At 46.0% G+C, this 14,473-nt stretch overlaps 1 protein-coding gene across 2 annotated transcripts in view; it reads left to right on the plus strand.

Moving 5' to 3' along the window:
* Positions 1–14,473, plus strand: part of LOC129711343 (uncharacterized) — a 62,312-nt gene that overhangs the window by 15,224 nt on the left and 32,615 nt on the right. For both annotated transcript variants that reach the window (XM_055658935.1, XM_055658936.1), the window contains exon 2: positions 13,434–14,344. In XM_055658935.1, coding sequence (XP_055514910.1) covers positions 13,450–14,344 — 895 coding nt within the window. In that variant the 5' untranslated portion in view covers positions 13,434–13,449. The remainder of the gene's footprint in view (positions 1–13,433; positions 14,345–14,473) is intronic.

Here is a 14,473-nt window from a genome sequence, read left to right on the forward strand (position 1 = left end):
GTTCTGTGCTGTGCAAATGCAGCACGATCCCCAGAGTAGTTGACGCTTTCAACATGGGTCAAATTAGTTTGCTAACCACCCTTTCAAATACCCACTAGATTTCCCAGTTTAGTTTAGTTTAGAGATACAGCGTGGAAAAAGGCTCTGTGGCCCGCCGAGCCCGCACCAACCAGCGACCCCCAAACATTAACACCACCCTACACATGCTGTGGACAATTTACACGTATACCAAGCCAATTAACCTACAAACTTGTACATTTTTGGAGTAACGAAAGATCTCGGAGAAAACCCACGCGGTCACGGGTAGAACGTACAAATTCTGTACAGACAGCACCCGTAGTTGGGATCGAACCCGCTTCTCCGGCGCTGATAGTGCTGTAAGACCGCAACTCTACCGCTGTGCCATCGTGCCGCCCAGTTGCAAAGGCAATGATTCTCTTCGAAGCAACGTTATCCCTTGTTGACTTTTCTAGCAATTTATATCCTCTCTCTAATGATCATCATTTAACCAGTGTTTGATTTTTTTTATTAAAGAACATCTACAATGACATGGCCTACAAACTCCGACAAATCTTCTTCTGGTTATGAATTCCCATTCTAGACTGGGTTAGGGGTTGCTGAAAATCAAGCTGTACCGTGTCTTTATTCACTCACTTGAGCGAATTTAGGGCTGAAACATTATACATAATGAAAGCTGAAACTTGCACTCAAGGCGACATTAATATTACTCAATGCTATCACTCATGGTGAATTGTCTTTATGCTTTGGCTCAGATGTTAAGGGTCAGGTCGAGAGTATTTAATTGTCATGTACTGGCAACAGAGCAATTGAATTCTTGCTAATTAGTTAAGACAAATGTGGGTCCCTTGAAGACAGAAACAGGTGAATTTATTATGGGGAGCAAGGAAATGGCAAACGAGTTGAACAGGTACTTCGGATCAGTCTTCACCAAGGAAGACAAACAATCTCCTAGATGTACTAGGGTATAGAGGACCAAGGGTGATGGAGGAACTGAAGGAAATTCACAATAGTCAAGAAATAGTGTTGCGTAGACTGATGGGACTGAAGGTTGAGAAATCCCCAGGGCTGATGGTCTGCATCCCATGGTACTCAATGAAGTGGCTCTAGAAATCGTGATCCATTTTCCAATGTTCTATAGACTCAGGATCAGTTCCTGTGTATTGGAGGGTAGCTAATGTTATCCCACTTTTCAAGAAAGGAGGGAGAGAGAAAGCAGGGAATTATGGACCAGTTAGCCTGACAGCGGTGGTGGGGAAGATGCTGGAGTCGATTATCAAAGATGAAATAGCGGTGCATTTGGATAGCAGTAACAGGATCTGTCCAAGTCAGCATGGATTTACGAAGGGGAAATCATGCTTGCCAAATCTTCTGGAATTTTTTGAGGATGTGACAAGTAAAATGGACGAGGGAGAGCCAGTGGATGTGGTGTATCTGGACTTTCAGAAAGCATTTGATCAGATTCCACACAGGACATTAGTGGGCAAAATTAGAGCTCACAGTATCGGGGGTAGAGTGCTGACATGGATAGAAAATTGGTTGGCAGACAGGAAACAAGAATGGGGATTAACGGGTCACTTTCAGAATGGCAGGTATTGACTAGTGGGGTGCCACAATGCTCGGTGCTGGGACCGCAGCTATTTACAATATACATCAATGATTTAGATGAAGGAATTAAAAGTAAAATGAGCAAATTTGCAGATGATACAAAGCTGGGTGGCAGTGTGAATTGTGAAGAGGATGCTATGAGGATGCAGGGTGATTTGGACGGGTTGGGTGAGTGGGCAGATGCATGGCAGATGCAGTATAATGTGGATAAATGTGAGGTTACCCACTTTGGTGGCAAGAACGGGAAGGCAGATATTTATCTGAATAATCAGGTTAGGAAAAGGGGGAGTACAATGAGACCTGGGTGTCCTTGTACATCAGTCACTGAAAGTAAGCATGCAGGTACAACAGGCAGTGAAGAAAACTAATGGCATGTTGGCCTTCATAACGAGAGGGGTTGGAGTAAAGTATAGGAGCAAAGAGGTCCTTCTAGAAACATAGAAACATAGAAAATAGGTGCAGGAGTAGGCCATTCGGCCCTTCGAGCCAGCACCGCCATTCATTGTGATCATGGCTTTTCGTCCCCTATCAATAACTCGTGCCTGCCTTCTCCCCATACCCCTTGACTCCACAAGCCCCTAGAGCTCTAACTCTCTCTTAAGTCCATCCAGTGACTTGGCAGGGAATTCCATAAATTCACAACTCTCTGGGTGAAAAAGTTTTTTCTCAGCTCAGTCTTAAATGACCTCCCCTTTATTCGAAGAATAAAGTTGTACAGGGTGCTGGTGAGACTACACCAAGAGTAATGTGTGCAATTTTGGTCTCATAATTTGAGGAAGGACATTCTTGCTATTGAGGGGGTGTAGCTTAGGTTCACAACGTTAATTCCCGGGAGGACGGGACTGTCGTATGATGAAAAAATGGAACGTCTGGGCTTGCATTCACTGGAATTTAGAAGGATGAGAGGGATCTTATAGAAACATAAAAAATTATTAAGGGATTGGACATGCTAGATGCAGGAAACATGTTCCCGATGTTGGGGGAGTCCAGAACCAGGGGCCACAGTTTAAGAATAAGGGGTGAGTCGTTTAGAACTGAAATGAGGAAAAACATTTTCACAGAGAGTTTTGAATTTGTGGAATTTTCTGCCTCAGAAGGCAATGGAGGACGATTCACTGTATGCATTCAAAAGAGAGTTAGGTAGAGCTCTTAGGGCTAGCAGAATCAAAGGGTATGGGGAGAAGGCAGAAACGGGGTACTGATTGTGGATGATCAGCCATGATCACCTTGAATGGCGATGCTGGCTCAAAGATATGAATGGCCTACTCCTGATCCTATGTCTCTTAATCTATGTATCTAGCTGCAGTTTAACAAGCCCATTAACACAATAACACACAAAAAAATATACTGTATGTATGTGTTTCTGTTTGCGTGCATGTTTGTGTGTATATATATACTAGACCAAGTGCAGACCCATAGGGTCTGTTCCCCCAACGAGCGGTTGCGGGGAAGGGGGCAGTCACACACACTAACTACCCCATCCCGCACACACGCTAACTACCCCCTTGATATTACATTAATATTATTAAATTGCTCTTTGTACCCCACAACGGCCCTATCTACTGACGCATAGCCCCCAACTTGCAGGCACTTCTAGAGAGGAGGAGGGGGAGGTAGAGAGTGAGGGCAGAGAGAGAAGGGGCAGAGACAGAGAGAGAGAGGGGCAGAGGCAGAATGAGGGGCAAGAGACAGAGGGAGAGGGGGTGGATGGGGAGGAGGAGAGGGAGAGTGGGAAGGGAGGAGGAGAGGTGGGGGGGAGGGGGGTAGGGGGTGAGAGGGGGGGGAGGGGGAGAGAGGGGGGGGGGGGGGGAAGGGGGTGGTGGGGAGGGTGTGGATGGGAGGAGCGAAGGCGTGAGGGGGGGATTGCTGAGGGGGAAGAGAGGGGTGAGAGAGGAGATAGAGGGGGGAGAGTGGGGAAGGAAGGGGTAGGGAGATGGATAGGGGGGAGGGAGAGTAGAGAGGGGGAAGAGTGGCGAGGGGTACCTACAAACTTGCAAATATTTGGATGTGAGAGGAAACCGGAACTCCCAGAGGGAACCTATGTGATCGTGAAAACCCCACACCGACAGCACCCAAGGTCAGGATTGAACCTGGGTCTCTGATGCTGCGAGGCAGCAACTCCACCAGCTGTGCCACTGTGTCATCCAGTTAATACAAACCTAATGAAATGGAAATCCTAACCGTGCCGACCTTTACTTTCTCTGAAATCCTTGCAATAAACCGTGCAAGACAGGTGGTGAACAGTGGATTGTGGATGGACATGGGATGTTGTGTTTAATAGCTTTTCCTTCCATCCATCCCTTTTGGTTGGACTAGACTTTAGCGATACAGTGCGGAAACAGACCCTCTGGCCCATCAAGTCCATGCCGACCAGCGATCACCCGTACACCAGCACTAACCTACACACGAAGGACAAATTACAGGTAGACACAAAATGCTGGATTAACTCAGCGGGACAGGCAGCATCTCTGGAGAGAAGGAATGGGTGACGTTTCGGAGTGAGACACTTCTTCAGATCCAAAATGTCCCCCATTTCTTCTCTCCATAGATGCTGCCTGTCCCGCTGAGTTACTCCAGCATTTTGCGTCTACCTTCAATTTAAGCCAGCATCTGCAATTTTTTCTTACACATTAAGGACAAATGATAAATCCACCAAAGCTGTTCACCAAATCCGCCAAAGGTTTGTACTGTACAAACCTGCACGTCTTTGGAGTCTTGGAGGAAACCGGAGCACCCGGAGAATGCCCATGCAGTCACAGGGAGAACGTACAAACTCCGTACAGACAGCGCCCGTAGTCAGGATCGAACCCGGGCCTCTGACGCTGTAAGGCAGCAACTCTACCGCTGCACCACTGTACCGCCCCACAAGGAAGCGGTTTATGGAACCACTGCTGCCAGAAGCAGCAATCAAAGGCTTTATATAAATGCAAAAGTACACAACGTGAAGTTACTCAGCTGGTCAGGCAGCATCTCAGGAGAACATGGGGGGACATTATGGGTTGAGACCCTGGTACCTGGCCCACTGAGTTACTCCAGCGCTTTGATTTATTTTGTGTTAACCAGCATCTGCAGTTCCTTGTTTCCCAGCAGACCAAGAGGCCCCATCTATGTGAGTCCCATTTGCCAGCGTTCGACCCATATCCCTCTAAAAAGTACACAACGTGCTGAAGTAACTCAGCGGGTCAGGCAGCATCTCAGGAGAACATGGATGGGTGACGTTACGGGTTCCTATCCATGTACCTGTCCAAGTCTCTTTTGAATGTTGTTATTGTACCTGCATCAAAAACTTCCTCTGGCAGCTCGTTCCATAAACCTTTCGTTTGTTTATTAGTTCATTGTTGTCACAGATTCATTATTAGTTAATTGTTGTCACGTGTACCAAGGTACAGTGTGCCAAGGTATAGTAAAAATCTTTTTGTTGCCTATATATAGTCAGTGAAAAGACTATACAGTACATGGTTACAATCGCATTGTCCGCAGTACACAAAGAGAGAATAAAGCGGAGTAGTTCAAGACAAAGTCCAGTAAAGTCTCGTTAAAGATAATTTGAACATCTCCAATGAGGTAGATGGGAGGTCAGGACCGCTCTCTAGCTGGTGAGAGGACGGTTCAGTTGCCTGTTAACTGCTGGAAAGAATCTGTCGCTGAATCTGGAGGTATGCATTTTCAAACTTCTGTACCTCTTGCCTGATGGGAGAGGGGAGAAGAGGGAGTGACCGGGGTGAGACTGGTCCTTGACTATGCTGGTGGTCTTGCAAAGGCAGCATGAGATGTAGATGGAGTCAACAGAAGGTCACTGAGGTATAAATCTAATATTCTTTCGTTAATTTGAACTGAACTTTTACTGTTACAGCTAACATTCATCCACATTTCCGTCAAACGATGCAACATTTTTACACCTCAGTCACAATCTGGGGAATGTATTCGAATTCTCAGTGCTCTGTCCTCATTTCTTAGTGACAATCTAAACTTTATAACCCATTTTCACTGGCACCCTTCCAACAGAAATATTATTTCTTTATTGGCTGCATTAAATCCCCTTATCCCATTATCTTTCTTCTTAACATTCTCTCATGTAAACAATCCCAATCTCGTGGTTTTCTCTGCCTGTGTGGTTTTTCACATCCTGAACACCTTGGTACATCCCCACTCCCATATTCCGTCTGGTTCCAAATGTTTCCATGTGAAAGGCAAATAAAATTACACATTGCTCTGTAACGAAAAAAAAAACACACCTTTAAGAGCCTATTCTGAAACATGGTCAATATCCTGAAATTAAATACTATATTGGAGAACGTTCTAGATTTAGATCTAGTTACTGAGCCTCAGGCAAATTTACAGACTTCTATTCAACAAGGGCAAAGGACCATCATCCCATGCAGTGTTAAGCAAAGAATTCTCCAAGTTATTCAGGCCTGGAACGGCAGCTGGTTCCTGGTTTAATGGATGAATAAGACTACAAACAGGTCGTCCTCTTCCCTGCTTGAAATGCACAAGCGTTGCTTTGTTTTATTTGACCTCAGCAGCAGAACCGTGCCACTATCTCTCAAAATCTGACTCAAGAATGTCAAATACCCATTGGAGGGTTGTAAACATTTTGACCAGAACCCTTTGGAGGCTCACAACTCCCTGGCCGTTCGATTTCACAAGTTTACAAGTAATAGGAGTAGAATTAGGCCATTCGGCCCATCGAGTCTACTCCGCCATTCAATCATGCCTGATCTCTTCCACCTAATCCCATTTTCCTGCCTCCCCCCCATAACCCTTGACACCCGTTCTAATCAAGAACTTTTCTATCTCTACCTTAAAAATATCCACTGACTTGGCCTCCACAGCCCTCTGTGGCAATGAGTTCCACAGATGAACTACCCTCTGATTAAAGAAGTCCCTCTTCACCTCCTTTTTAAAAGAGCGCCCTTTAATTCCGAGGCTACAAAATTTCTCCTACCAACAAGAAAAATGAAGGTTTAGAGAGGAGGAACAAAAGAAAACAAATATTAAGTAGGTCAAGAACAAATAAAAAGATGATTCTCTGACACCAATGAAAACCGCAGAGATCACTGTGTAACTCAAATGCATTGAGTGACTGAGCTGATGAACACTATTCCTCAGCAAAGAAACCAAAAGCTGGGATGCATGGTTTTAATCGAAGTATTAGAATTATTAGAGGTGGTTTGCAGAGAAATCATTTCATACTAACTGAGGTTGGAGTCTGGAACTCATGGTCTAACAACACGGGGTGGCACGGGGGCGCAGCGGTAGAGATGCTGCCTTACAGTGCCAGAGACCCGGGTTCGATCCTGACTATGGGTGCTGTCTTTACGGAGTTTGTACGTGTTGGGTTTTTTCCGGATGCTCCGGTTTCCACCCACACTCCAAAGACATGCAGGTTTTTAGGTTAATTGGCTTCTGTAAATTGTCTCTAGTGTGTAGGATAGAACTGGTGTATGGATAAATGTCATCAGTCTGAAGAAGGGTCTCGACCCGAAATGTCACCTATTCCTTCGCTCCATAGATGCTGCCTCACCCGCTGAGTTTCTCCAGCATTTTTGTCTAAATGGTGGTCAGCGCGGACTCGGTGGCCCAAAGGGCCTGTTTCCACGGTGGTCACAGGTAGAACGTGCAAACTTCACACAGACAGCGGCCGAGGTTAGGATTGAATCGGAGTCCCTAGCGCTGTGAGGCAGCAGCACTACCAGCTGCACCACTGTTCGGCCCTGTAGACTCAAGTCAGAATGGCCATATTAGTGAGCTGGTGACCTTAAATTCTGTTAGTAAATTTAAAAAAAAAATTGTTTTTAAAAAGCTCGTATCAGCAGCCTGGATGATTATCTTCCATCGTTTTCTAATGCCGCTAAAACTTTTATTCTGACCTGGTCTGACACATAGATGTGACTAATCTGGTAAACACTGTAACTGCTGCCTGAGATGCCCCATCATCACAATGGCAGCTATAAGGTGGGAACAATATCCATAATTTAACAAACATTTTTTTTAAATGATAGACACAAAGTGCTGGAGTAACTCAACGGGTCAGCTAGCATCTCTAGAGAAAAAGGATGGGTGACATTTTGGATCAGGACCCTTCTTCAGATTGCTTGTTTGAGTACTTTGGGGAGGTGGTAGATAAATAAAATAAAAGGTGCTCTGAAGAGGGTTCCCAACCCCAAAACGTCACCCATCCTTTGTCTCCAGAGATCCTGCCTGACCCGTTGAGTTACTCCAGCACTTTGCTTCTACATATTGTATAAACCAGCATCTGCAGTTCCTTGTATAAGAAGTAGCTGCAGATGCTGATTTAAAGACAGATAAACACAAAATACTTGAGTAAATCAGCGGGTCGGGCAGCATCACTGGAGGGACGGTGACCTGAAACGTCACCTGTTCCTTTTCTCCAGTGATGCTGCCCGACCCGCTGATTTACTCCAGCATTTTGTGTCTATCTGGAGTTTGTTGTTTCTACACTAGCATTTCAGCATTGTTTCCCTCCCCTCAAGAGATAAGCTAGCATTACGGGACCATTGTGTTTGAGGTCAGGTAGCACAGCGGTTAAATTATCGGGCCACTCCCCCAAAGCTTAGAGCGTTAATGTGGAGACAAGCATTTGAATCCCATCTCAGCTGCTGGGTGGTTTAAATACAAGCGATCAAATAAATGGGAATAAAATGTAAGCATTAGTAATGGTGATCATTAATCCACGAGACTGTTGTTTCATAATCCATCTGGCTCACTAATGTGCGCTCTGGAAGGGAAATCTGTTATTCTTACCGTTGAACTGGGGAAATAAGTTCAAATCCTAACCTGGCAGCTGATGGTTTAAACTCGTCATTAAATACATTTGTAAATAAATGCCAGTATTAGTTTTAAACACACGTCAAATAACCCATGCATCCCCTCTCCGTCTCTCCATCCCACCCCCACCCTAGTCGCCGTACTAGTTTCATTGTTGTCCTGTTGCGTTTCACCTACCCCCACAGCCAACAGTATATTGGATAGTGAATAGTGAAAGGCCTGGATAGAGTGGATGTGAAGAGGATGTTTCCACTAGTGGAAGAGTCTAGGACCAGAGGTCATAGCCACAGAATCAAAGGACGTTCCTTCAGGAAGATGAGGAGGAATTTCTTTAGAGGGTGGTGAATCTGTGGAACTCATTGCCACAGAAGGCTAATAGCCCTGTCCCACAGTACGAGTTCATTCCAAGAGCTCTCCCGAGTTTAAAAAAAATCAAACTCGTGGTAAGCACAGAGAATGAACGTAGCGGGTACGTCGCAGCTCGGGGACGTCTCTTAGCGGCTCGTAGCGCTAACGGCAGGTACTCGGGAAGACTCACTAACGGCAGGTAAGCACGGGAAGACTCGTGAAGATTTTTCAACATGTTGATAAATGTCCACGAGAGCCCCGAGTACCGACGAGTGGCCATTACCATAAATCTCCGAGTTTGAATCAGGGCAAACTCGGGAGAACTCTTGGAATGAACTTGTACCATGGGACAGGGCTTTGAGGAGGTCAAGTCAGTGTATCTTTTTAAGGCAGAGCTAGATAGATTCTTGATTGGAATGGGTGTCAGGGGTTGTGGGGAGAAAGCAAAATGGACTTAGGAGAGAGGGATAAATCACCCATGATTGAATGGCGGAGTAGGATTGATGGACCAAATGGCCTAAATCTGCTCCTATCACTAAAAAGAAACGATGCACCATTGTGGGCTCCACCTTTCCTTGATCATCGTTACTTTTTGCAATATCTTTCATTCATTTGTTCTATACCATCGTCTATATCTCTCATTTCCCTCTCCCCTGACTCGCAGACTGAAGAAGGGTCTCGACCCCGAAACATCACCTGTTCCATTTCTCCAAAGATGCTGCTGGTCCCGCTGAGCTACTCCAGAGATTTGCGTCTATCTTCGGTTTAACCAGCATCTGCAGTTCCTTCCCACACACATATCCATCTTATGGAGGTCCACGAGGGAAGGAAGTCTGCCCTTTGTGTGACTCCAGACATGAGGTTGCGATTGACTTGTAACTGCGCGCTCGAGAAAGGTTCATTCAGCAAGCCAATCTGTTCAGGGTCAATTAGTGCTTTGGCCATAAACACTATCAATAATCTGCAATCAAAGAAAGGGGAAGCTTACAGTCTCCTGATGTGAAGGGAAAACTGTCAGGGGGCAGGGGTTGTGAATGGAGGCACGTTCTCCATCCCGCTGAGTGTCGGCAGGTCAGTCCGGCTACATATCACACCATGGCAACCTCTCCCAGGGAGCGTGTAGCAACCATACCCCGCTTGCTGTGAAATGCATGGGGCCCCTCTGATGCAGAGAGCTTCAGAAGCCGCACACAGAAAGTAGATGCACAGATGTGCAAGGCCAGCCAGTTCCTTTTGATCACGGATCTGGCATCCTAACGTTTTTTGTCCAAAAGCGAGCTCTTAGACCAGCATGCATGCCCTGTTTGGTAGGTGAAGGACAGAGAGGGCAGTGTCAGAAATGCACGTAAGGCCTTAGTTCTTTATATCAGCACTGAGCTGCACGCAACACTGTCAAGTGATATACCCAATGGAGATAGAATAGTTTAAAGTAATTAACATGTAGGAAGTCAGGACGGGGGGGGGGGGGGGGGGGGGGGGGGGGGGGGGGGGAGGGGGGGGGGGGGGGAGTGCTTGCAGTTCAGCATCGTTTGCCTTCTTTGCTGAGGATATTGTCATTTTATTCCCCACAGCGCTGTTTTTTTACACTGCTGCTTCCACGATGCAGACCCCAATACGCTGGTACATCCTGACTTGTATCAATCTCAGCATCTATTTCTATTTGGTCTCAAACTACGAGGTACCATTAAGGCCATTACAGTGGAGAGGCTGAAATTTGAAAGCATAAATCTGCCTCCGCAGCACCATATCTTTAGTTTAGGTAGACAAAAGTGCTGGAGAAACTCAACCGGTGAGACAAGGAAGTAGGCAACGTTTCGGGCCGAAACCCTTCAGGGTTTCGGCCCGAAACGTTGCCTACTTCAAGTCAAGTCAAGTTTATTCGTCACATACACATACAAGATGTGCAGTGAAATGAAAAGTGGCAATGCTCGCGGACTTTGTGCAAAAAGACAAAACAAACAAACAACCAAATAAACTACAAACAGAATCACATATTCTTTTACATACGTCCGCCCACATTACATTGTGGGCGGAAGGAAAAAGGGGAAAGAAAGGGGGAAAAACCTGCAATTTTAAAAAAAAGCAGTAGAGTAGTACAGTAAAGTTAGTCCCGGGTGAGATAGGAGTTTACAGTCCTAATGGCCTCTGGGAAGAAACTCCTTCTCAACCGCTCTGTTCTCACAGCATGGCAACGGAGGGGTTTGCCTGACCGTAGCAGCTGGAACAGTCCGTTGCAGGGGTGGAAGGGGTCTCCCATGATTTTATTGGCTCTGGAGTTGCACCTCCTGATGTATAGTTCCTGCAGGGGGGCGAGTGAAGTTCCCATGGTGCGTTCGGCCGATCGCACTACGCTCTGCAGAGCCTTCTTGTCCTGGGCAGAGCAATTCCCAAACCAGATTGTAATATTTCCGGACAAGATGTTTAGGAAGACAAAAGTGCTGGAGAAACTCAGCGGGTGAGGCAACGAAATAGGCAACGTTGCCTTTTTCTTTCGCTCCATAGATGCTGCCTCAATCGCTGAGTTTCTCCAGCACTTTTGTCTACCTTCGATTTTCCAGCATCTGTGGTCCCTTCTTAAACATATGTTTAGTTTAGTTTAGTTTAATTTAGTTTAAAGATACAGCACGGGAACAGGCCCTTCGGCCCATTGATTCCGCGCTGACCAGCGATTCCCATACACTCGCACTATCCTTCACACTTTGGACAATTTACAATTTTTACCAAAGCCAAATTAACCTACAAACCCGCACATCTTTGGAGTGTGGGAGGAAACCGGAGCACCCAAGGAAAACCCACGCGGTCACAGAGAGAACGCACAAACTCCGTTCAGCCAGCACCCGTAGTCTAGATCAAACCTGGTTCTCCGGCGCTGCAAGGCAACAACTCTACCGCTGCGCCACCGTGTCACCCTAACATGGTTACATTCGTTTTGATCCCTTGTACAGCAGCTGGATAGATGGTACACATCTCAGTTACAAGGTATAGATACAGGGAACTGCGCCACTGTGCCGCCTGGAACTGTGTTGAATATGGACAGACGATATTTCGGGTCAACCTGCAGGAACAGACAATGGGTGCAGCACAGTGGCACAGTGGTAGAGTTGCTGCCTTACAGCGCCAGGGACTCAGGATCGATCCTAACCACAGGTGCTGTCCGTACGGAGTTTGCACATTCTCCCTGTGACCACGTGAGATTCCTTCAGGTGCTCTGGTTTCCTCCCGCATTCCAAAGTTGTGCAGGTTTGTAGGTTAATTGCCTTCTGTAAATTGAACCTGGTGTGTAGAATAGAACTAGTGTATGGGGATCACTGGCCGGCACAGACTCGGTGGGTTGAAGGGCCTGTTTCCACATTGTATCTCTAAACTAAACTAAACTAAACTAAGTGTCACCTGTTCAGTTAGTTAGTTTAATTTTTTGTCATGTGTGCCGAGGTACAATGAAAAGCATTTGTTTGCTCTCCAGTCAGCAGAAAGACTATAGATGATTGCAATCAAGCTGTCCACATTGTACAGATGTCTCCAGTTCCTTGGGCAATTTGTGTTTTGAACTGTAAAGTGAGATGCATACATTTTGAGATTTAAAAAATCAAGTCTGCAATTTATCCCATCAGATAAAGCATAACAATAAGTTTAATTTGACACCTAATTCACTTTCATATCTCAAGTATTTAAAACATTATGGCCATTTTCATACTCGGAAATTAGCATCTTGTTCCCTATTGATTTTCTATGGACATAACAAAAAAGCTGTGATCGTGAACAGTCAAAAGCCCAAAACCTTCTTAAAAATTAAGAGAACTGAATGAAATTTTCAGTTATCATAGATTGAAGCATTCTGAAACAAATATAAAATAATCTTACTCGGATGACCTGAAATTAAAGCATATAATTAGTTAGTTACCCACTTGTAGCTAATTTCAAACTTCAATTACTAGATCTAAACGTCTATCCATTTCTTAATAAATGATTAACATTTTTAAATAGCCTAAGTGTCCAAATAATATTCACAAATAATTCACAATAAAACATGATTTTAAAATCTCATTTACATTAATTTATAGGCCAAATGAAAGGAATTTAGTGTTCAATTGCTGTGAATTAAAGTCCATTTTAAATCAGCTTTCTAGTGGGATCCTGTGAAAGTGCTGGTTTAGAACGTTCACATTGCGGTAGATTTGTGCCCTCAAATGCCCAGAAAAATACTGCGGGATATAATGGGCCCAAAATTAGCTACTCGCAATATTAAACTTTGTATAAAGTCATCTTAAGAAGCCCTTTTTAATGTAAAAATATACTGCTACCCTTCAGATTTCTGCTCTATAGACCCAGCTGGTTGCGAGCCGTCGGGGGTTTAGAGGTTAATTTTTAAACTACTATAGCACTTAGGAAAAACTCGTAAAACTAATAATAGCTCATGTGAGGGAACCTACCAGCGAATTTTCGTTAATAATTAACTAGGCTGAGCAAACTCGATTTGAACAGCCTAGAGAAAATTGCGTTTTAAACCCGCCCCCCTCTAAACGGCGCCAAAATCGGGCACACGGGCTGGGGCAGATTTTCAGCGACGCTTCAGGTACGCTTTGCAACATACCTAACACATGCAACCAAATTGAAATGAGTCTATTTTTTTTTCCATATTGCCATTCATAACTTCCTTATCTTTCCAGAGGTTATCTCCGAACAATGACTTCCCCGAGACAACCCGCCAGTAGTCACGAGCTGAAGGAGTTTGACAGCGTAAAGGAGTCAATCACGGACATCATTAACCAACTGCAGGACATTGATCCCAGCCGCCTCTCCTTCTCTCCGTTCTTGGACCTGGACACCCAGATCACGCTGGCACCCATCTCCGACAGCCCAGAGTCATCCGTGGAAGAGCTGCACTCGTTATCTGATGAAAACATCGACCACCTAACGGACCCAGCTCCAAAGGGCAAGAGGCTTCAGTTCAATGAGGCCCACCAGAAGCTCGCCAAGCAGCAGAGTGCGCCGAGCGATGGCCGCTTGAGTCTGATCAAGGCGGAGCTGGTGAGGAATCACAGCTTCCCCTACACTGAGGCGAAACGCAAGCGAGTGGACAATGTGTCGGTGGACATCACCAGGGAGACGTCGGGCTTGCCCGGTGAGAAGGCGTCACTGCCGAGCCAAGCCTCGACCGTTCCCCAGCAGAAGGTCAACGCCAAGGTCGGGGCAGAGAACGCTGACGTCCCGGAGAAGAGCCACAACTTCACCAGCCAGGGTTCGGAGGACCAGCCGCTGCTCGGCTCGTCGGCCGACGGCGAGACCATCGATCTGATTTCCAGCGACACCGAGCGCAACCCGTGTGGGGAGTCTTCGCAGAAGGAGCCGGGGGCCGGGGGAGACGGGGGCCGGAGATGCTGCTCCTGTTGCCACTGCTGCTCTGCACCGCATGTGAAAGCCATCTCCTCCGTCTTTGTGGCTCTGCTCTTTATACCGTGGATCCTCTACGGCCTCTACGTCTTTGTGCCCTTTGAACCCCCGCCCTGTCCGGACCTCACCAGCAGAATGACCTATACCCTGCGATGCAACATCATTGCCATCACTCCAGTCTTACTCGGTAAGGACTTGTTTATTACCTATACCACTGAGTTATTGTAATTCGGCCTACATTTGCCGATCAGCATTCCCTCCTCGAAGAGAGGAGCAATCCTACTTTGGGACCTGCATATGTTTATAGTTTGTGGGA

This window comes from Leucoraja erinacea, chromosome 29 (assembly GCF_028641065.1).
Source record: "Leucoraja erinacea ecotype New England chromosome 29, Leri_hhj_1, whole genome shotgun sequence".
NCBI classification, from domain to species: domain Eukaryota; kingdom Metazoa; phylum Chordata; class Chondrichthyes; order Rajiformes; family Rajidae; genus Leucoraja; species Leucoraja erinaceus.